The 24,669-nt window shown below is 38.8% G+C and overlaps 1 protein-coding gene across 9 annotated transcripts in view; it reads right to left on the bottom strand.

Annotated features, from left to right (window-relative positions):
* The window catches only part of MCF2L (MCF.2 cell line derived transforming sequence like), a 160,631-nt gene that overhangs the window by 13,653 nt on the left and 122,309 nt on the right, over positions 1-24,669 (bottom strand). For 7 of the 9 annotated variants that reach the window (XM_061626670.1, XM_061626671.1, XM_061626672.1 and 4 more), the window contains 20 exons: positions 24,290-24,414; positions 23,225-23,339; positions 22,404-22,523; positions 22,109-22,300; positions 20,786-20,977; positions 19,813-19,972; positions 19,634-19,710; positions 16,739-16,815; positions 16,305-16,371; positions 14,315-14,430; positions 11,832-11,901; positions 10,753-10,845; positions 10,555-10,647; positions 10,027-10,152; positions 8,214-8,435; positions 7,546-7,638; positions 6,375-6,453; positions 5,120-5,189; positions 4,359-4,474; positions 1,700-1,774 (listed from right to left, as the gene is read on the bottom strand). In XM_061626670.1, coding sequence (XP_061482654.1) covers positions 1,700-1,774; positions 4,359-4,474; positions 5,120-5,189; positions 6,375-6,453; positions 7,546-7,638; positions 8,214-8,435; positions 10,027-10,152; positions 10,555-10,647; positions 10,753-10,845; positions 11,832-11,901; positions 14,315-14,430; positions 16,305-16,371; positions 16,739-16,815; positions 19,634-19,710; positions 19,813-19,972; positions 20,786-20,977; positions 22,109-22,300; positions 22,404-22,523; positions 23,225-23,339; positions 24,290-24,414 — 2,278 coding nt within the window. The remainder of the gene's footprint in view (positions 1-1,699; positions 1,775-4,358; positions 4,475-5,119; positions 5,190-6,374; positions 6,454-7,545; positions 7,639-8,213; positions 8,436-10,026; positions 10,153-10,554; positions 10,648-10,752; positions 10,846-11,831; positions 11,902-14,314; positions 14,431-16,304; positions 16,372-16,738; positions 16,816-19,633; positions 19,711-19,812; positions 19,973-20,785; positions 20,978-22,108; positions 22,301-22,403; positions 22,524-23,224; positions 23,340-24,289; positions 24,415-24,669) is intronic. The other 2 variants (XM_061626674.1, XM_061626677.1) reach the window with 1 other exon arrangement.

Here is a 24,669-nt window from a genome sequence, read left to right as displayed (position 1 = left end):
GAAGACAACGGGCTCTTATTTTTCTCACTAAGAACATAAGAAAAGCCTGCAGGATGAGGCCAGTGGCCCATCTAGTTCAGCATCCTGTTCTCACAGTGGCCAACCAGATGCCTCTGGGAAGCCCACAAGCAAGACCTGAGCACACAGCACTCTCCCCTCCTGAAGTTGGCATTCACAAGCACACTGTTTCCAACAGTGGAGGTAGAACACAGCCATCATGACTTGTAGCTTTATCCTCCATGAATTTGTGTAATCCTCTTTTAAAGCCATCCAATTTGGTGGGCATCACCGTCTCTTGAATTCCACAGCTTAACTATGCATTACATAAAGAAGTACTTTATTTGTATTTCACAGCCATTGCTGTCAGCTTCTTGCTTGCCAGGGAGAGACTGATGAATGAATAGGTGGCAAGTGCTCTTCATCCTCACTACTACCTTCACCACAGCAACACATCCATGGGCCTGGGCTTAGGCCAGGGCCTGGGCCTTGGTGAGTGCCCAATTATGCTGACTCCTGATACTAGCCCTGCTTCAGATACATAATGAAAGGGACGAGACACTTGTCAATATTTTAAATCTTTTACTTGGTGTGAATAACTTTCTCTGCCCAATGCAGTCAAAGGCTCTTAAAAGAAAATGTATAGGTACCCAAAAGATTAAGATCCCCATTACTGAATGTGTCATGGGTTCCAAGTCTCACTGAGGCATTCATATGATTTTTACACCATGAAGCCTGCCTACTGATTTGTCAGCAAAACTTGGTACTCTGAAGAAACCTAGGAGCAACCATTCTGACACCTCTTTCTGCAATTTCCCTCCAAAGCTGAATGAGCACAGATATGGCACATCACAAGGGGCACTCCTGAAGGAAGTACTTGCATTGACATTGTATACTTTTAGGCCCCAGAAAACTGTTTTTATTCGCTTAGGCTTTTAAATATCTACTGTATTGTTTTAACTGATTGAATAGTTTTTGGTTTATTCTCTCTCAGATTTTATTATGTTGTCTTGATTTGTTTCAAATTGTTTGTTTTAATGTTCTATTGATATTTGATTCTTATATGTGCTAGAATTTATGTTTTGGATTGCTGTGACATTTTCAAAACAAAGAAACAAAATTTTAAGAATTCTCACAAGTCGTGTCTAGAACATCCAAGATTTACACTTAGCCATATTAGGGGCCTCCATGCTATTGCTAGAGGTTCATGGTGATGGCACATGGAGCTCTCCATGTGAAAAGCTGCCATTCACATTGACAAAAGAAAATGACCACAAAACCAGGGAAGTGCAGCTGACAGGAAAAAAATGAAGAGGGAAAGGACCTCCAAGTGCTAGAATTCAAGTTCCTACAGCTGTTTCATGATAACTGGTATTGGAAGTGTTCTCCCCTGAAGATTATTCTGAAACATGCCAGGTCTGAAACAAATCTTTCTTCATGCACCTGGAGTTCCTTATTCTCCCTTTTTGCTGTCCACATTGGCAACCACAACCCAGAGTCTGTTTTCAGTCACTTACATGTGAGAACTGTTAACAAGCAGACTAGGAAACAGGAAGATTGTTTATTTGACATAATAATTCATGTTTTAGTTTTCAGTTTGTTTGGAGTACTTCAAACCAAGGGGATGGGTATTCAACCAAAGTGAAGTGAATGTTACATTAGGATCCAATGATCACAAGTATGAAAGTTGTTTCCACTCTACCTCTCAAACCAAAAGGAGTTGGATCGCTCTTTACTTCATGACGTTTAGTGTTTTTGTCAGGGCTGGTAGGAGAAGCTGCAGTAGGATGAATAGGCAAAAAGATAGAAAGAGAAAGAAATATTGAAGAACTTGAAAGAGGAAAAATGGGGGGTTGCATGCAAATTACCTTCGCGTTTTGACTGGAAAACAAAAATAGGTGCTGGAACAAATCTCATATTTTAACTGGTATTCTCTTCTTACAAAGTAAACAAGCCAATAACTTAGGTAATCAAGAAAATCTAGGCAAAATGGAAAGGGCGTATTTGGGGTTATATATTAAAAGGCTGTAGCAAAGTTATAATTAATTAGCCATTATTGTGTTTTCTGTATTCATATATCATTTTATTCTGACAAAACTAAATCCTGTATCAATTCCTAGTTGTGAAAGAAGGATCATTGGCAAAGTCTGGTTTTTAGCAGTAGGAGAAGCTGTTTCTGTCAAGGCAAGCATGGAATATTAGTGCTTACCTACATGAATTTTAAATAGCTGGCTGCACTAATTGGCAGCTTCTCCAGAAAGTACTCAAAGGTAATTGGGATGTTCAAGAGACCTGCTATGGGAGTATGGACAGAACAATTTACTTTTCCCATCAAGGTGGGTGATGTATATCTCATCATGCTGGTCCCTCCTCTGTCTCACAACAGTTCCATAGTTATAATGGAAATGACATCTCAACACATCTCCCTTATTAACTATGAACAAAAGATGTGTATTTGCTCATCACTGAGAAAATCAAGTAAGTTCCATTTCATCATGGAACCACGCACATGTACAAGTGTGTAAATGGCTTCCACAAGCAAAGCACTGGTCACATGCAAGGAGCAGAACTGAAAGCAAACCAGAGCAGGACAGGGCTGAAAAATGCATTCATGTAAAATAGCACAAAAGGAAACACTATTAGAGACAACAGCCCTGAGAGAACAAGACTAACCCAAACTTTTGTGAAACAAAAGAACTCTTTGTTCCTTAGAACTTGTGAAAATAACATTTCAAAAGTTGTTTTTAAAAGCTCACCATTATAACAGCAAGCTTTCCTGAAAGAAGCAAGTGCATTCCTTCTCCATTAACAAGTTGGAATGAAAGTGGCATTCATAATTCAGCAACTGAAGATTTTAGGGACTACAGAACACAGCAGCTCACCTTGGAATAGGAGGAAAGAGCAAAAGGAGTTGTCCACTGGGAACACATCATGCCAGTGATCCCAAGTCTGTCCTAATTGCCTATAATCATCTGGTAAAAATTAAGATGATGGTAATGGTAATTTCACTTCATAAAGCTCGAGTCTGACATTCCTGGAGACTGTGTTTGCCTCTATGTACCATCTCAGGCCTTAAGAACTATGAAGAACTCTGCTAATTCTCCCTCCCCCCTCAAAAGTGAATGAAGTTTTAACATTCGCTGTACACAGGAAACTATCCTGGTTGATGAGCAACGCATCTTATAATTTTGTGGAACTTGCTCCCAGTGCCAGGGCTCTTACTAGATGGTATTTTGAAAAAGAGAGTAAGGAGTAATGTCTGAACAGAAAGGCAACAACTTTGGGGTATTTATGATTGGGAAATGGAATGAAAAGATGCTACTCTTGTCAACAAAATCATTTGAAACTTATTTAGCTTCACATTTTATATACTTTCACAGTTCAAGGTTGCCACCTGTTATTTTGAATTTTTTAGGTCCTTTATTTGAAAAATTGAGAGTTCCTGTCCCAGGCTTTGAAGTAATGCATACTTACCTGGTGCAAATTCTACTGGCTTGAATCCTAAGAACTGTGAGCCTTTTCATCCCAGTGCAGTTCCCAACTCCCTGCAAAAAGCTGATCCTGAGGGTCTAAGGAACCTTAGGAACCTTAGGAATGGTGCAGATGGGTTTCCTTGCATGAGAAATGCCTTTCTCCTCATGCTGTACACCTTTGGAATCAAGCTAATATTTCTACATGCGTACACACACACTGAACAATGGCAGCGACTGTTGGTACTGGACAACAGTAATCTAGCTTTAGAAGATTGACCTATCTGACCATTGAGTTCAGTAAAATGTTACATTTCAAAGTGTGTATGTGTACGTGCATGTGCATTTGCACATGTGTGTGTGGGAAAGAGCTGAACAATCTGAGGTACGACTTCCTATTGCACCTTCAATTAAGACAGAGAGCGAGAGAGAGAGAGAGAGAGAGAGGAAGAGGAAAAAAGGGGGGAACACACAAGACAAAGGTAAAGGAGGTTGTGCCAGAAAAGCAGGCATTTATGAAGAAATAATGATTGAAATTGGATGAAATTAACAGAATCACCTACATGATGTATATCAGCTTCTGGAATCTTTTCATTAAACAAAAAAGTTTGAAAAGGTATGGAGAAAAAAAGGTTCCCACAAATAAATCATTGTAGTTCTTCTATAAGTTTTAGACAGGAATGTTATTTAACAGACGTTAAAGAGAATTAACTAGCTAACATTTGCTATACATCTACTAACAAGGAAAGTTTTAATATTTGTTGGATTTGTTTATAACAAGAGTTGACATTACAAAAGATATAATCATTTTGCTTCATGTTTCACACCATAACTTCTTTGACTTTACAGTAACTGATGCCCATGAATAACCAAGGTGTATTTCAAATTTACCTTTGCTTTTTTCAGGATACTTTGATGATATTGATGTTACCCAACCATCAGGACTTACAACACCAGCATTTCTCTCTTCCTGTTTTCTGATGTTCCTGCCCTCATTTCTTGAAGGACTGTTCATGGAAGAAATCAAGACTACTCTAAAGGCCGATTCACGTGTTCCCATCACAAAATTACAACAATTTTAGACCAAGTAAAATACATATTTTTTTAAAAAAAGCAGGAGGCAAGCTTACAAATTAGACACACTTTCCAACATAATGGGGGGGGGGGGAATATGTTCCATGCTATGGTATTGTGTTTGCCAGGCTCATTCCATTTCTGCAGATTTTTCAGGACAAAAATGAAGGAGGAATTTGTATCAGACAGTTATTTTTAAGCTAAGACCTATGGGGAGTGTTTCAGATTACATAAGGGCCCCTAAGACAAGGGGAAAATATTTTTAAATAGAGAAAAATGAGTAATGTAGGTAAAGATGCAAGCCCACTGTACAGTAACATTTATAGCCACAAGGACAAGCAATATGCATGACAAAAGTTGGGATCATAATTGTCTAATATTTGTAAAATCACTTGAATAGGAGGTACCATATATAAATTAAGAAGGCACTGAAATCTCCACACAGTAATATTTAGCAAGTAGTTAACAATATTTAGCAAATAAGTTAGAGAATGGCAAAGTAGAAGACATTTACATTAAAAGGGTATCCGATGATTCAATGTGCTATAAGGTAATTTCGGAAACAGATAGCTGCTTACCTTGTATTATTAGATGATGCAGGCAGAGGTAAACTGTGTGTATGTTCTAGAACTCTATGCTGGCTAGCTTCTGTAAGGAAGAGAGAGAGCGAGAGAGAGAGAGAGAGAGAGAGAGAGAGAGAGCGAGAGAGACTTTCAAAATACAAAATTCTGTAAGGAATAGAGTAACAGAGAGAGATTTTCAAAATACATTAGCCAAACTGCAAATCTTTTGTTCAGTTTTTGGAAGTTCTATGCACAGTTTGTAGCCCTCACCAAAGACTGAAGAGGGATCAAATGATTTGGCTTCAAATACACTGCAGCTGTGATTCCCCACGCACCACTTGAAAACTGCTGAGGATCTTAGTAGACCACTTAAACATATTTCCGCCTGTTGTGGCAATTCTAATGTGCTATGCTAGATGCTGCATGATTTTAAATTGTATTCTTATGCTTATTTCAAATCTTGTATTTTATTGTATTACAATGTGCATTCCATAGAACTCAAACTGTAACACAACAAAATAAGAAAAAAAGCAATAAAAATGCAATTAGAAATCAATATGAATGCTTAACGTGAACACACCATGGACCACTTGAATGAAGATCACAGACCACAGTTTGGGAACCCCTGCACTACACCAAACTGACCTTGAACAGATTCACATTAACTACCTATGGGACTTTGATTCTGACTTCAGCTGTGAGAGTAATTTCACCCTTGTTTCTTCATTTGTCTGATCTGTACTTTTTGCTTCTGTACGGTACAATACAAATGTGTAACAGGACAGAACAAGACTGTGTTCTTACAGTTGCCAATCTGAGAAAAGTAACAGTTAAAGCAAATCCCACCAACATATCTTGAGGAATGCACATAATCTTGAGTACTGGAATGTGCTTTAAGCATATAACAAAGTAGACAATGTAAGACAATGCACTGTGCATTAAAAGCACCCAGGATATAAGAAGTTCAGACACAGCCTAATATACCTGGCGTTTTACCTAAACATCCTAATTCATTAGCATGTCTCTGGAATTCCCAATACGACCTTCATGTCCTACAGAACATAAATATACCAGACATCAACCATGGATCCTGAAAGGGAATATGGTGGATCTTGCTTTGCTCCTACCTCAGCAGTGTCCCTGACTGCAGCTTCTTTAATATCTCTCACAAAATGCAATGGAAAGTATTCATGTCTGTTGCAGAAAGTAAGTGCAGCCATCAAATTGATGGGCGCCATTCATAGATATTAAGGAGAAAGAAAAGACTTACGTCTGCATGCCTGTAATTGACTGGTCAATACTTTCCTAATTTCATTTACCCAGGTGGCTTTGACTTCAGGGGTTGAAGCCTATGTTAAAAAGGATAAAGTAGATATTCAGTCAACTATTAGCCACAAATTAAGCCATCCCAAAAGGAGACGGACAGAACCAACCATCTCCATCTCAAAAGAGAAGGATTTATTTTTGGGTGGAATGAAAAGGGGATTGTGTTTTGTTACTGCCACAACATTTATTGTTCCAGAAGATAGCTAAATTTTAACTTTATTGTTGGAACGTGTTTATAGAATGAGAACATGCACATGTAATTTAATAGGACTACTACTACTACTACTACTTCATATTATTATTTATATTAGTTTCACAGAAGTGCTTAGACCCATAAGGCTAACCCCTTACTTTTCAACTTCCTCTGTATTGTATGCATATGCCCAGTTTTTAACCAAAGTTTTGAGAATGACTACTGAAATAATCAAAAAAAGTACAAGATATTCATTACCAGTGAATCCTAAGGTTATTTAAAAATTGTAGTGCCAGAAACTGATTTAGCACTGACAAATTAACCTTTTGAATATGACCAAGATCTGGATTGCAAGGAAGGACATGGGAGAATTTTGATTCAATTCTCATTTAAAGGTGAATCTACCTCATTTGCACTTTCTGAAACACTATGTGAACCAAAACACAGCCATCCTTTAAAATTCACACTACTTCAAATCTTGAAATGCAGTTCTCCAGCCAAGTAAAGTGTAGAAAAATGTATATAGTAAGGAAAAATGTGTATAAAGTGCATATACGTGAGAATAAAATACAAAATGCATTACATTCGAGAAAATTTTAGGGAAATATGCTTTGCAAACAACTGTATTAGGCAAAATACTGATGGATTTATGAACAAGTGGGCCCTGTTTGTGGTATTGTGGAATAAATTTCAAGATACTATACAACTATACACTGCTTCAATGGCTTGTTAAATAAAAAAAAGATCAAAGATGTTCTCAGTACCATAGATCTTGAGAGAGCAATGTGTCACCCTCTCTCAACCAACACACCAGTATTTCTTGTACAGTCTCTCTGTCTCTCCCCTAATGTCAGGAACAAGCATCTACAATTGCATAAACTACCTTGAAAAAGCAGCATTTTTTAAAAAAAAGATTGTTTACCTGTATTATGTAAACTTCTTCTCTTGCATTATACCAGATTTCAAACTTTTTGGCATCACCTTTAACATTCTCTGTTATTCCAACTGCAGTCATCTAGAAAATGAAAAGCATGTAAATTGACATTCAGCTTCACATCCTATTTCCATCAATACCATGTGCAGGCAGCAAAAACAACAACAACAAAACAAAAAGCTCAGATTGTTTTGGTTAAAACTTTTTTTTCATTCTCTGTTCATATGGTCTTGCGGTTTTGTTCCAAAAGGGAACAAAAATATGATGGTTTTGTGTGTATAAAAAGGTGAACAAAAGGGCACTGTTTTGTGTTAAATCCGAGTTCTCCTAGGCTATTAGTGTCAGTTAGACCCAAATAAAAGTGATCAGGGAAATGAAATAAGAAGGTTATGGTTGCAGTTGGATATCACAAACTATGTTTTAGTGAATCATGCAGCCAGAAGCAATAGTTTGGAAATTTCTACTTCTGGTTAACTGCAGTTTGTCAGCTCACTGTTCCAAGGAAAAGGAGACTGTCAATAACTAAACATTGTATGTGTGTCTATGCATAGGTATGTGGGCATGCATGTGCACCCACACCCACATATGTTAATTGCTGCAGCCAAAATGTTACTAGTTTTATTCTACTGTTTATTAAAAAGGTTAAAATATCTTACATTTAAGGAATGCTTATAGCTGTATGAAGGTGCTTTTTCATAGCCTTCTCCATTTTCTTCTCTCTTTTTACAGAATAATATTGCCTTTTCATGGAGGAAGAGATGCCTTTGCATTGGCTTGAACCGTGCCAGGTCCTTCACTTTTGAGTGCCCCTTTTTATGATCAGTCCATACACTGAAAGAGCCTTGCATTAGAAGCTTGCCGAGTTCATTCAGATTTCCCTTAAACAAAGCGAAACAAAACAGCAGACTCTTTACACTGTCAATAATATTTGGATGTTCTTTTTCACTCTTCTTCAGTCTGGCCTTGAAAGAAATAAAGACCGGTAGCAGAGCAACACTATGCGTGCATTCTTCTCCTGTAAAGGAGGTAGAATTTTGCTTCTACAGTTCTTTCGCCTGGACCAGTGCACAGCACCTTAGCTGAAGAAATCAGGAAGGATCTCAGAAAGGCTTTAGTCTGGCCTTCTTCCCTGCTCTACTAGTTTTGTACTTGTAGAGAGCTTTTTCTACAAAGGGTAGAATTCAAAAATGTGATCTACATCCTAGTGTCTTAAAGTGGCACAACCTATTCTATCACCTTAATTATTTATGTTTATGTAGCAACAGCAAGTTCACAGTGCTTAACAGAATACAAAAGGGCAAGTCTCTGCCTCAAGAAGCTTACCATCTAAAGTCTGATATGGGAGAAACAAAGGAAAGGAAAGATGGAGTGAACACAGAAAGAATATGTGACTATTCCAGTTACAAAATATTTAAACTTGGTACCACCTGATTCTTATCTTACTTAACTGTTGACATTAAAACTATATGCTGAACGTATAGACCAGCCCCATGCTTTCTTGTAAAGGATGAGGAAGAGAGCTATCATCTGAAAAGTAAAACTTGTTCCATATTTTTAAAAAATGTTAGGAGTTCTTCACAAGAAAAACAGGAGGGTACAGAAACCAGAAAGAATGCAAGAAAAACCAGGGATGGCGGAGAAATTCACTTCGGTTTGCATTTAAAACCAAATGTATCAATTTTGGATTATCTGAAACAATATGAGAACTGAAACACAGGCATCCTTCAAAAGGGCTCCTACTGGGAGGAAGGGCAGGACATAAATCTAATAAATAAAAGTCATATTTATCCAAATTTTGCAATGCAGTTCTCCAACCAAACAATTTGACAAACATGCATATTTTAGGGGGAAGCATACATGCATTATGTATAAAATGATTATATTAGTGAAACTAACTTACAAAAGTGCTTTATATTGGGAGAAATTGCTTGCAAAAATGTTAATGTTAGTCAAAACTGCATACAAAAATGTGTCAGGAGAAATTTGCACTAAAATGCTCAACATTTTTCATGAGGATTTGCTTTTTTTTAAAATCACAAACTGCTGCAGGAATGTGAACTGAATTTAAGATTTAAAAAAATTCTGGAGAACAGATGAAATCGCTTGCACAAACATTGCTGCCTATATGGCACAGTGAGGAAGGTGCCAGACAGGATAGAACTATTTCTTCAAGCTGCTCCAGCTATTCTACAGAATTTGTAAGTTTAAGATTACTTCTAAAAAAGGAATCTGCCTTCTGAAATTCATTAAGGGGTAATAAATCCTGTAGAATGGCATTTTTGAGAACAGGTTTTTCCTTTCTGCATCCTTTCAGTAGTTACGTACAATAATCAGATTATGTGATATATATAACCATAACTTTAGATAAATGAAAAAATACAACTGTTGCAGAAAATATTGGTAATACTGCTTCCATTTTGTTTTCTTTATGTATCTCTAAAGTGTGAAATTTTAAATACTACCACTTACATCATAGCCAGTGATTGCAATCTGGTGCATGGAATCATTAACTGCTTTAAGAATTCCCAATATTGATGTTAGTGCCTCTTGGAGATCTTCAGCACCTTCACAGTTTTTACTGTATTTTAACATTTCCTGTGAAAGAAGTACATATAACACCACATGAATCTCAAGAGGAACATAATTCTCTGGAAGCAACCAGCTACTACTGTACATCATAAAATAAATGGATACTGCAACATAAAATAAATGGTTACATTAGGAGAAGGGCAGAGCTATAGACAGTGTAGAAGACGGTGAGCTGGAAGACTTTAGTCGAAACGCCATCTTTTTTCTGCACTATTTGTATGTCCTTATTTGTTGCTGAAGGCAACTGCAAATGAAGACTATAAAGTGTGTTGCAAATTACAAACATTGTCAAAATGATAAACTATGGAGTTGTCACTAGACAAACTGTTATTCATAGTGGGCATTTGCTTTAAGTCACAGCCACTCAGAAATTTACTAAGAATATGGCTAAAATAGGATTATTCCTACCTTTAGCAATAGTTGATATTTAGTTATTCTTTGAACTGGTTTCAGTAAATAGGAATCCAAACTCAGCTTGTGGTCAAGTTTTCTTTGACACTCCTATGAAAAATATAAAGGAATAAAGAACTAAAAACAACTTCCATGAGATGTAATGAGGGAGATAGTAATTAATGAATAATGTGTTTTCAGTAACATAAAGGATACCTGGAAGAATACAGAGTCTGAGAACTGTCTCCACAGACTTTCAGATCGAGGCTTATTGTGACAATATTTTTCATAAATCTGAAAATCTTCCATCTGAATTTGAGAGAAAAGAATTATTAATCCAAGAATCTCTGTTTTTGTTTAATTATGAACTTGAAGAAAACAGTCACATCCACAATGAAAATCTTATTAACAAGATGTTAAGACACACATGGCTATTCTGACTGGACTGCAGAGATAACTGGATCACTGCAAAAGATTTCCCCCCCTGTTAATTCATGTTTTTGTTGCTATGCTTCCCCTATGGGAACTCCAAAAAGCATGTATTATTTTATTTATTTATTACATACCCTGGTCTTCTCTCACAAGGAGACCAAGGTGACAAAAACATCAGTGTTAAAATAATACAATTAAAAATAAATGATACAAATGCCTAGGTAAACAGGAATGTTTTTAATTTCTCCTGAAAATTAATAAAGGGGGGGCAGATGAACCCCACTAGGGATGCCATTTCACAAACAGGGAACCACCACTGATAAGGCTCTGTCCCATGTCAACGCCATCCAGGCTGCACCTAGAAGCAGCACTGTCAACAGTGCCATCGCCGCCAATCATAAGACTGAGATGGTTAATATTGGGAAAAGCACTCTTTTAGGTGCTTGGGTCCCAAGCTGTTTAGGTCTTTGTATGCTTGTACTAACTCCTTGAACTGGGCTCAGTATTACACAATGTTAGTCACAGATACAGGAAAGCAATAATAATTGGATGGATCCGATCTTACTATAATTTCTCAGGAGCTAGTAGAAATCTGAATTCTAAACTTCCTCTCTATATAATGCAATAAATATCATTGTCTGATCAGATGTAGCAGAAAGTTATATATGAGGGCCAATTCCTCCAAAAGAGCTACCCATTATATAAATGTAATTAATAAATAAATACACAGATGTAATAACTTGAGACTCTAATTTCTGAATTACTACTAATGTGTTCCCATCTGAAGAAAATTTTGTCAATTAAAAATGCTCCTACAGAATGCAAATTAATCTGTCAATGTCCCTTCTCTTTATATTACTTACCCTTTCAAGGAAACATCTTCCTACCAGTTCTGGATATTCTATGTAATTTTCTAGTTCTCTCAAGAATATTCTACAAAGAAAATAGTTTTAATTGATGTGAAAATACGGTAAAATAACCCACAAACATACGCAGTATGTGCTCTTCTACTCTACACTTTCATGTATTTTCAAAAATCTCAAGTGGGGAGCTCTAGGGTCCTTCTATGACACTAAACAAATGTGACTGTAAAAGAGAAACAAGTTCAATGTATCATGACTGCTTGCTTCTTTTACAAATTTGGCACTTATATACATAAAGAACATGCCCCAGGAACCCTTGGTTACATTGGTATAGCATGCTAAACCATAGTTTAGTGTAACATGAATGAGCTGCAGCAAGCCTTGGGTTCCCCCTCCCTTCCTAAGAAACCTTTGAAAAAACAACTTCAACATCAGCCAAACTTACATATCATGCTAACTATAGTTAAGTATGACTTGAATGAGCAGGAACAAGGAGTCTGGTGCAGTCCCCCTCCTCCTGTGACTGGAAGGAGGAGCTTGGAAACTTTCACTTCTCCTTTTGATTAACTACTGCTAGCTGTGTCATCTGTTGTTTAAACTAACCATAGTTATTTATTTATAACTGTTATAAAAATACAGCAAGGTGGTAAACATAAAAATGTAGTATTACAATAAAACCAATAAAAACATCAAAAATACTAGTTTCAATGGCCTGTCTAAACAAATATAGTTATGATTAATTAGTCAGCTTCACTAACTATTGTTTGAAGTCGGCTTATTTAAAATTGACCAATTTTGTTGGTCTGGATGAAATTGCAATCCATAGTTAAACAGAAGTGGAAGCTTCCAAACTTTTCCTCTCAGCTATTCAGGAGGAAGAGAAGAGAGTGCACGAGCCTCAGGCTCTTTTCGGAGGTGGGGAATCTGTGGCCCTCCAGATGCTGTTGGACTACAACTCTCATCATCCATGACCACTGCCCTTACTGGCTGGGGATGATATCCAACAACATCTGAAGAGACACAGATTCCCCACCCCGACCTAAATATATGCCCCCCCATCTATATATCATAGTCAGTGCTTACAAGTATAAACAATGCACCAGAATTCTTTGGCTTAAATCTCAGCTCAGCTCTGAATTTATGGGATGTAATTTGAGCCAAACACTCTTCCATAACTAGCATTTCCCGTACACAATATGGAATATAACCTTACTAATTTACTGAGATTGATGATGATAGTGGTGGTAATAATTATATATGTAAAGTGCTGTAAGCACTTAGGAAAATTGTACTCTAATTTTTTTTTTAAAAAACCCTAGTTATGTTCTTACATGCATATTATTTGGGTTATATAGAGGTATCCCAAATATACCGTTCAGTTGTTTAAAATGAACAGGGAAAAGAGTACGAACAACAACTGGAAAGAAGCCAAAACAGTATTTTCAAATGGGAAATGTTATTTCCTCACAGATGTTTCACCAAGAAGTAGTCTTTATTTTAAAAAGTTCCTTATCCAAGGACCACTGCAAATCTGCATTTGAATAAAGCTGGCACAAGATTTTGCAGTTTATTTCAGTTAAAGAATTCAGCGGTATCTTGTGCCAAGGGCATAATCAGGTTTGCCACTGAAATCTAGAAAAGGACTGGGACAACCACTAAAAGTATTTACAAAGTCTATTCCTTAACAGCATACCAAACATAAGACACTACAAGAACTCTAAGGCTGCAGGGTTGTTAGTGTCCCTTTAACAGGTGTGTTCCTGCAACTTTGGCACAAGGTGGCCCACTGAGCCACAAGGATTCCAGCAAAAAGACTCCAAGCATCTGGTAGAGTGGAGGGCTTCAAAGTTTCAGATGTGATGTATGGGGCTTTCGGAGTTTCTCTCTCCCCCTTTCCTTCTACCCACTATCCCTCATTGTCTACTCCAACCCACACAAAAACAGTAGGGGTCACATGATTTTTCTGCATCACTCTCACTAACATGCCTCCTTCGTTCTAAGCTGCTGCCGCCATCCCCAGTGTTTTTCATGGCCAAGCAGCTTGGCGTCTCAATAAGGGACCTGAATGGGGAACAGAAGGCTGGCCTCACACTGCCAAGAACTGAAGGCTGACAATTGCTTTCAGTGAAAGCTGCACTGGGAAGATTCATCTGCCCCATCATAAAATCAGCACCCTTTTGTGTGTGTGCGCACAAGAGTAGGTGGTTGCATACCCAATTATAATTTCCATGGGACTCTGACAAAGAACCAGTGTGAAAAAAGGCTAACACCTATGGCATTTTAAGACTACTGCTACACAGAAAGCATTACTACTGTGGCTCTGCTAGGCAAGTTGTTTCATTAACTAATTAATAAAGAGAAAGAAATAACCTGGGGTTATGATTAGTTTTGTATGAACGAAGACAATATTCTAAAGTGTTTCCTTCATTCATATGCCCTGCTACTACTGATAGAATTTGTGTGCATGGGCCAAAAAACTTAACCTGTTGTGAAAGTGATAGATTTCTTCCATATTTCCAAACAAAACATCTTTCTTATTTTGTAGCCCTGGTAAAATGAGATGTGCCATAAAGGGGTTGTCCATTTCTGCAGCATAGCCCTGCAATACAAAAGGAAAACAGATTAATGGCTTGCAATTAGTTCCAACATCTCTGTTCCTTCTGCAACTCCAGCCTGCTCAAAGCTGATAAACACACAGCAATATTTCAACATCACTGGGGGGGGGGACTGTTCAATGCCCAGTACTGCAGTTGTCCCTTTTAATTCAAGCCCTGTTCTGCATAAACACATCCAGAGTCTATCAACAGTTAGTTTTGGAGAATATTCTAGTTAAAAGGAAGTTTCTAAAAAAATTCTTAATTATTTATCTGCAGGTAAATTCATAACTATTTATAGCCATTCATGCAACTGATTAATTCCAATGTTTTGGATCCAGAGCTGACCACAATGACTATGGAACCTGATATCATGACCTTTCAAGCCAATTGTTCTCCTTCCTTCCTGGCAGGAGTTCCTGTTTATGACATCTGCTGTAGGCAACAAAGCCAAAGCCTATTCTTTAGCATTTCCACAGAGCAGGAAAGACGCACAAAGTTGTTTTAATCTGCACTTCAAGTACTCAAGTTCTCCATTAGGCACAGCTAGACAATATCTTCCTTTCAGCTGGTGTATATAAAGAACCTGGCTTAGAATGTGAAATAACACAGAAATGGCAGAACTCTTATCCAGGAGAAGTTAAGTCAGGAACGGAACACATTTATTTCATGAGACACACTGCTGAAAATGGCATCTAATCAGGACTGGCACCAGACTGTAGGGGCCCTCAAAGGCAATGGTGGTGGTGACATGGCAGCACTACTGCTGCTACTGGGGGATTAAACAGGTCTGGCTGCATCAGAGGATTAGCACATTGTATGTACATGCCTGCCATCACCCAAGCTGTGCAGCCAGCCCATGCCAGCAGGGTGTGTGTGTTGCCTGGAAGGGTAGCTCTCACTCCACAATCCACACCAGCATTGGGTCACAGGGTGCACACTCTGTGATCCAATGGTAGCGTGGATTGCGGAGTGGGAGCTACACCCAGCCAGCCCCCCAGTGCAAGGTGCCCTTGGCCAGTGCCCAACCTGTCGTCCCGCTGGTGCCAGGCCTGCATCTCATTCTGCCCTCCATGTCACAATATTTGTGGGTACATAAGCCAAGGCATTATGTCTTCACACCCTCCACCCCAGGAATATGGATATGCAAAATGTGATGATCTCAATCTATATGGGAAGTATTTCCAAATATTATGGCAGGAAGGAGGAACTGGTCTTCATCAGGAGGCTGTTTTCAGTTGTACCACCATTAGTAAAAAGTAATATAAAGTAACAGAGTATCAGAGTGCAACAACATTTTAACCATCAACCAAGGTGAGTCAAACTGAGGCTGCAGATAATTTCTCCTTAAGGGGCTCAGAAGCCACTTAAGGATGACAGCACCCAGCAATTTGCAGAGCTAAATGTGAATGAGATCCCTGTTCTTGCAAGTGCTTTGCCCCCAATTTCACAATAAAAGGGAATTCTTTCTTGGGGATCATAGCTCTTTTATAGAAAACTGTGTCCTGAAAGGTAACCTTTTTGTTGCAAAAAGCCTGCAAACACCACACACATTAGCTCAGTCATAACATCATTTGGTACGCAGACATGTTTTGGATTGGGCATTGCAGGGCAAGCTTAATCAAGGGATGTATTTAAATGTTTAATAATTTTAATAATTTTAATTTTTAACATTTTAACATCTCAACTTATTTTTAGCATTTTAGTATACTAGTATATTTGTCTTTTAGTGTGTTTAAATTGTTCTATAAGTGGTTTTAATTGTATTTTGATGTCTTGTTTGTTGTGAACCGCCCAGAGAGCTTCGACTATGGGGCGGTATAGAAATTTAATAAATAAATAAATAAATGTGGTACTTTTATCGGCCTCATATACCTACCTCAAGAACACAAAGAAGTTCTTCCACATAAGCTCGTTCAGTTTCAAGAAGTTCATTCATTACATGTCTGTGAACATAGGATATACATTAAGCAAGAAGTGGTCACTTGAATGTCAAAATCTTCATGCAATTCTTAGATTATTTGACACTGGAGATCATGGGTAGGTCTCTGATATAGACTGGCAACTACAAAGGAGTTACACGAAATTCCCCAGAAATGAAAGAATTTAGAGATATTTTAGAAACTTAGTATCACTGAGACCAAATAATGCACTTTCAGAATGTTAATGTCCCATCACACAGGAAAAATTGCCAAACCAAATCAACCGAATCCCAGGTTAGTTACTTAGAAGTCCTGAATGTAATTCTTCTAGAAGCCTCTAACATGGTAGCTGTACCATAAAATCTGCTTTGGTATGTAAAATTATACTTACTTCCGTAATACAGCTAGATTTTCTTCATCGTCCATCACAGATCCACCTCTGTTTTGATGGATTTCACTTATTTCATTCTGAAAATAGTTTTTTTAAAAAGTCAACAGCATCACAGATAAAGCAACAAACTTACTTTCTCAGCCAAAAGGGAAGTGGCACTGCAGTCATGTTACATTAACCTGATGATCTTATCTCCTCTCCAAAGTACCTCTGGGGAGGGGAGATATGCAACAGAGAAGCCATGGAGTGTATATGTGTGTTTATATATATATATCTATGTATGTGTGTATGTTTAGCTCTTTCTATCCTGCCCCTGCCTATCACTTGCCCATTATATTCCACCCCTCATGTGGCATTCCAAACTGAAAGGTAAACACGGTCCTGAAATTCTACTGGGGGTTAAAATACAACACAATAGCGGGAGGAGGGTGGAATTTCCGATAGAAAGTGGGAAGCAGGGGAAGCATCTCCAATCTTACTTCTCTGCAAACCACCCTTCTGGAGGACACTTTGGAATGGAGGAGCAGTTTAACTGGCTGCAGCATAATACTATATAAAATACAGTTGGCTTTTCATTCACAAAACAACAACAAATCAACTCTAAAAGGCATTTTAAAGTGGGGTAAGTGTTGTGAATTCATCTCAAGTTATTGTATTTTATAATTGATTTTTATTGTAAAATAATTTGAGATATTCTCATACAAGGTGGTATATACATAATTTAAATAAAGAACAAAGCAAATGACAGGGAAAACAATAATTGATTTGGAATGAAAACACAGCTGGAGTTTCAATCCTTTAGAAAATCAGTCAATAAAACATGTTTAGAAGTTCCTAGCATTACTAGTTGCCAATTCTTCAACATTAAACCATGATCTATTGTCACCTGTGAGGTAGGACCTTAGAGCCATGATCCAGCCCCTTTAGGTCTTTGAACAGAGACCATACACATACACATCACAGACCCATGGGCAGGCTATGTGATATCACTAGCACCTATACCCACTTTTCAAAAACTTTCCCCAGTCACATCAAGGCCACAGTAAGTGCCAAGCACAGCTGGCTGTGGTACAACAATGGAAGCATTTCACCCAGAAAGACAACTTGCTATGATGGACCAATGATCTGACTCTGTAAAAAGGTAGCTTTATGTGCTTATGGTGGGCCAGTCTACATGTTGGCAGACTTAATTATTTATAATAATAATAATAATAAACAACTTTAATTTATAGGCCGCCTATCTAGCCAATGGCCACTCTAGGCGGCTTACAATAAAACATAATAAAATACAATAAACAATATAGCCAGTACAGTATAATACAAAAATTACAGTATTTAGTAGATTGTTTTTACAGTTCTAGGACTAGTTCACCTTGGAAGTCTCAAAGGTCATAAAGGCCTGATGGAACAGCCAAGTTTTCAGGCCCCGGCGAAATATATCTAGGGAAGGGGCATGTCGAAGATCCATTGGGAGGGAGTTCCAAAGCGTGGGGGCTGCCACAGAAAAAGCCCTCTCTCGAGTCCTCACCAACCTAGCCACTTTAGTCGGCGGAACCGAGAGAAGGCCCTGAGTGGCAGATCTTGTAGGGCGGCACACTTTATGACGGTGGAGGCGCTCCTTCAGGTATACTGGGCCGAAACCGTATAGTTTAAAGGTTAATACCAACACCTTGAATTGAGCCCGGAAAATAACTGGAAGCCAGTGGAGATTGTATAACACTGGGGTAATATGATCATAACGGCGGCTATTCGTAATTAAACGAGCCGCCGTGCTTTGTACCAGTTGTAATTTCCGGACTGTTTTCAAGGGTAACCCCACGTAGAGCACATTGCAGTAGTCTAAACGAGAGGTGACCAGAGCATGTACTACGAGTGGGAGCTGGTGGACAGGAAGATAGGGTTGCAGCCTTCGGATGAGACGCAATTGACCCCAAGCTGCCCGGCATACCGATGAAACCTGGGCCTCCATGGACAGCCCGGAATCAAGGATCACCCCGAGGCTGCGGACCTGGTCCTTCAGGGGCAGTTTTACCCCATTAAACACCAGGTCAGTATTTCCCAACCCTCCTTTGTCTCCCACGAGCAGTACTTCCGTTTTATCAGGATTCAGCTTTAGCCTGTTTCTTCCCATCCATCCACTCACGGATTCCAGGCACTTGGACATGGTCTCCACAGCCAACTCTGGTGAGGACTTGAATGAGAGGTAGAGCTGAGTGTCATCCGCATATTGGTGGCACTGCAGCCCAAACCTCCTGATGATAGCTCCCAGCGGTTTTACATAAATGTTAAATAGCATGGGAGAGAGGATAGAGCCCTGTGGCACACCACATTTGAGGGGCCAAGGGTCTGAAACCTCATCTCCCAATGCCACCTGCTGGTGTCTATCGGAGAGAAAGGAACGGAACCAGTTTAATACTGTACCTCCTGTTGTGTGGGGGGCGGCAATTTATATAATAAAAAAAGAAGCAGGACAGGATGCTGGATTTACTCCCTGCTGATAGATTACCACTTTTTAGTCTGTCCCCAAATGCAAAGTTTCCCTTAGTTAAGTTCCAGTATACAGAAGTGAGCCAGGCAGAGAGAAAAGCAGTCTCCTATGTATGAGACTGGGCAGACTCACATTCAATGAGACATATCTTCTGCCACCACATCCAGTCTGTCCCTGAGAAACACTGGGGGGAAAAGCTCTAATGGGTATACAGAAGTGGCAACACCTGGTCAAACACGTTGACATTCTCATCTGGGATTACTTTGCATGGAGCACGTATGAAATCTATTGCAAGGCCTGAGTGAATCAAGTAAGATGGGGCTTGCACTGTGCTGGGAAAATTGTGGGCTTGCATAATCTTTCTGCACATCTGGTGGTAGTGGGAATTTGTATGCACGCACACACACCTTGATTCTTCTGAAGTTCATTCTCTGGACCATGTGACTGTCAGGTCTGGATGAATCTTCAGAGTCTCTTTGAAGGCCTTGTATATAAAATAAAATGCAACCATTGAAACCCGACCAAGTCAACCATACCTGTAAGCTCTTCTTTTCTTTCAACAGGTCAGAGCAACCCAATTGCTTACCTGGAGAAGAACAAGGTGATTTTAGAGAGATCTCTGGTCTAGGGGCAACTGGCTGAACTGGACGCGTCTGCTTAGCTGCCAGTTTTTTCAGACTAACTCGCCTCTTTTGAAACATTTCTTCCATGCTTTCCTGTTTCTGAAAAACTTTTTGTATATGCTCCTGCAGTAGAAGCCAAAATTCCATAATCATTTTTAAACACGTCTGTTATGTTTATTTTTAAAAAATTGAACTGCCTATCTATGCATACAAATCAGCACACAATTCAGTTCATAGCGCACTAGTTTTCTATCATTTTATTTGAATAAAAAAAGGAATCTCAAAGAACATGTTCTGCTTTAAAAATGAGTAATATTTTCACCCATTGCATAGGGTAAGTTTCTTAGGACACTATCCTAAGCTTCTGAATTCAGATTCTGTAGTCTAGTTCCTAAAGCACTCTAAAAAATTATGTGCCTGATTCTTGCCTTAACACATCATCTTGCAATGTACTCATTTGGCTTGTATCTAGTCTGCCCCTATCCCACTTATATATACAGAGAGATACTGCTGATATTCCCCATGGCTATAATCCCACATGCTGGTCAGGAGTGTCCTCAGAGAAAGCTTTTTGCAGGAGGAGAACCTGTAGTCGTGGACAGGAAAAAACAACCAGTGAGTGACCACCCCATGTGTGACTGGATATGCTTCTGCTCACACAGAGATCTGGAACCAAACAAGTATGTTTGTGAGTGAGGATCCACAATATTCTAGCTCCAGTGTTTACCCATGTCTTGGTAGGTACCTTGACATCTTTGCAGAAAGATTTTAACATCACACCTTTAATTTAGGAACAGACTCAGGGGGTAGCTATGCTTCATGGTAGGGTTAGGGCATGGATGGTCTTTCAACAAATATGCTTGGGTGGAGAGTGAAGCTGTATTAGTATAAAAATGGATTAAGTCATTCATTATGAAATCCTGGTATCAAGATTACCATTAATTCCTCACTAAGGATGGCTTCATATGCTTTGCACAAGTAATTCAGTTCTGTGAGCTTATTGTCTCCGCCAGTATCCAAAAATCTCTCAATCTCCTGTAAAGCTGATTCTGCTCCATCCTGGGACTGGCATTTGTCCACAGGCTGTGACGCTAGCAGGTAAATTCCTTCATCACACCACTTCATGGACTACAAATATACAAAGGAGGCAGGGAGAAGACACATCAGTAAATATCCTTGAACTGAAAATCCATATGAATTAAATTGCATCTATAGACTCTAAAATGGATTATCTCTTGGTAATAATGGGATCTGAGAACAAAAGGTCCTCCTTTAATCACTTATTTCAGGCTGCTCGTGCTTCTTGCTTCCCTAGCAAGCAAAGTTCTAAATACTAATACTAAAGTGGAGGGAAGATAAAGAAAATGGAATTCTGGCTGCAAAAAAAGTGACAATTGGAAGGGAAGGAGAAATTCAAAAAGGAGAAATTCTGAAAGAGTGAAAGGAACTCTTGGAAGAGAATCTCCAAGGAAAGGCTGCCTCTTTGGGTGCTACATAAGGGCTTTTTGCCTTGTCCCATCCCTTCCCCTAATTTGTTCTGTTCCTAGACAACTTCTCCTTCCTGTCAGCAGACTTTGGCAGTGTAACAAAGCACTTCCATGTGTAGCTCACAAACTTGTTGTGTCCCCTCCTGTTCCTGCTGAGCTTCCCCGGCAAGCATTTTCCTGCTCAACTGACCAGGAAAGCCTATTAGTCTTGCTATCTGCTCTTTTCCTTCCACCTAGCTTATCCCTCTGGACTGTTTTCTGAGAAGTAACCTTGACTTCTATGCAAGGGCCATAGCTCAGTGCTACAGCTTTGCATTCCCAGGTTCAATCTCTGACATTTCTTGATAGGGCTGTGAAAGATTCCTGCCTGAAACCCTAGAGAGCTGCTGCAGGTCAGTGTAGACAAGTAGTCTTCAACCTTTTCAGATCTGAGATATTTTTTAACCATATATTTGTATAGTGGCAGTACTGCTCTTGCAAACCCAGGTAAGGTTAGCCTGCAACCCTGTTGTGGGTTCTGATCCACCATATGAAGACCAATGGTTTACACAATACTGCGCTACATGAACCAAAGGTTTGACTCAGTATAAGGCATCTTCCTACATTCCTATGACCTGTCACTCCAACAAATGATGTTGCCTCACTGTTTGGTTAGACGTTTGGGCTCATTCTTGCAGGGACCGTAATCAACATTGACTGCTCCAGGAAGGTTCCTCACATATTCACAACTTTTATCAGCCAATCGGAAGAGAAACAGTAAGGCTAGATTTACCTTCTCGAGTTGGCTATGTAATTCATACGACTGGTTCAGGACAGTCCTTAGTTTATTCATTTCAGCAGTAATAGAGTCACAGTGATGTTGGAGTTCATTGCACTTTGGAAGAATGGAGTCCATAGCATAATGGTTGTTTTGTATAAATTGGTCACCTTTAGAAATCAGCATTCTGGCCTTTTCCAAAACTTCCTAAGAAAGTTATTGATAATTGATAAGACACATTGTAACATTATCCCTTTATAAAAGCAGCTTATTGAAAAATATGGCATATGGAGAAACATTAGATGTTTACATGTGATTTTTCTTCGAAGTTGGTAAGATCTTTCAGAATGAGCTCCACATGTGAACAGCTATTTCCCACTTCTGTGAAACGAGACAACTTCTCAGATACACTATCAAGAGCTGCTTTGACCTGAAATGAGAGATAGCTACATATAAATGAAAGTACAGAATACTACAGTTTAGAGAACAAATTTTACCCCTTTCATGCATCATCAATCAAATAACAAGATCCTCCCTTGTTAATCACAACAACAAAACAAAGCTGCCAATCATCTCAGTCACTGAGAGTTCTAATCATGGAAATTTGTATATCTATATGGATCTATAAAGAATGTCTCTTGAAGAAGCTGTTCATTGTGGCTCTCTTGTTTTAAATATTTTTAAATTACAGAATGTCCATTTGAAATTTTGAGAAGAAATTCTGCTAAGTCAAAACTGTGAAGCTGCATAAGTCAACAATATTTAGATGATGCATGACATAATTTATGGATGGTAACAAACTTATTACTATACATATTATTTATTGTAGATATTGCTTCATCAGCTCTCTTAGTTACTGCACTGAAATTTTTGTGCTTTAAATTTAATTTTACTGAACCCCATCCCGAGATTATGATGATGAAGGGTGGCTTATGAACATTTATAAATAGTCAGATACATCTTTTCCCACAGCACTACATAAGGCAAAATGAATTTGAAGTGAATGGGAGAGGAGATAGCAAGACAACAGGAAAGTAGTACAACACACTAAGTATTACCGAGTGTCGACTTTGAATTGTGTTGAGGCTAATTCATATATATTAAAAATCATATATATTAAAAAGTCATCACCTCTTTGAAATCCATTTCAAAATGTCTAAGTTGTAAGCACTGTTCAAGCTTCTGTTGATGTTTAGACCAAAAATCATCAAAGGCTGTCTCTGTTTCATCTAATTGAGCTAGAAGCCTAAAAGGGGAGGGGGGGAGGACAATATCAGACACACTGTAAGTAAAATAGAACAGTTCATTTTATTATGGAAACAAATTCATGCTGTAATAGGAGAAATGCCCTTTTATAAACCATTTAATCAGCAGCTTAAAAGTCAGGAACGGGCAATATTCTTATGCTAATGGAGGCCATGAAATATTAATTCAGTGGTGGGGAACCTGTGATCTGCCAAATGCTGTTACGACTCCCAACTCCTATCAGCCACATCCAGCATGGCCAATTGCCAGGGGTGATGCAAGCTGTAGTCCAGCAACATCGAGAGGCACACAGGTTTCCCATCCTTATATTAGACCATTCTGGACTAAGATGGACCGTTGATCTGATTTGGAATAAAGCTGCATGTTATAATTTATAGTTTTGCCACCTGTTTTAAATACTCTTGATGCAGAAGGGAGTACAACACTAACAGCTGTTGATGCATGCAAAAAGAGCTTGTTTAGCAGCAATTTAGGGAAGAGCTGATCTGTTCTACCTACAGCAGGAATAACCACAACAGCTGTGAGTACCAACTTGTATGTCAGGGCCTAAAACATTCTTCCCGATGGGTGAAGTTTGGGTACTCATCCCTTTCAAAAGGACAGTTTATATATTGCTAAAGCTACAGGATTCCCACTCACAGAGCAGTTTCCTCATTCTCTGCTAGACTGTATCTTGTTTTGAAGGCATAACATAGCTGTGCCTTTTCAAGTCTGTGCAACACCTGTGGATGGTTGTTTTGGTGAAGGGAACTGACATAGTTGAATAGATGAAAACTATCACCTTGCAATGAAGCCATTTACTGGGTTTTTATGAAGGCATCAGACAGAGCCTGAAACAGCTCCCACTCTCAGCTGCATATTAGATTATATTTTAGGAAAGAACAAGCATGCAACACAAAATGCATGCTACAAGAATTTGGTTTACCTCACCTTTCCACAGTTGTTTGATTTTCCAGCTGATCTGGATTCATCTTGTACTCTGAGTTTTCAAGAACCGGTTTTTTAATACTTTTGAGAATATCATGGCCTTGTATTAATGCTATTCTCAGATCCTCCTGTAGAAAAGTTAAGAGGCTATGGTTTTTCTAGGAATTCAGTCGAGACTGTACCATCAGTTTTGTGAAAACCGTACCATCTAAGTCACTGGAAGTTCATCATTAAAAGAATATTGCAGCAAGCCTTGGACTCTGCCTTGCTCACCCCAGATGCCTCTGGGATAGGGCTTGTCCAGTAAAGAAGCTGAGAAGGAAAAGCTTGAACCCTGGCCGGCACCACTAAAGAATCCCCACAAAACATTTCCCAAAGGCAGC

Source organism: Rhineura floridana, chromosome 5, assembly GCF_030035675.1.
Source record: "Rhineura floridana isolate rRhiFlo1 chromosome 5, rRhiFlo1.hap2, whole genome shotgun sequence".
Lineage (NCBI taxonomy): Eukaryota > Metazoa > Chordata > Lepidosauria > Squamata > Rhineuridae > Rhineura > Rhineura floridana.
Note: the sequence above shows the minus strand (reverse complement) of the source record. Positions and strands in the feature narration are given on the sequence as shown.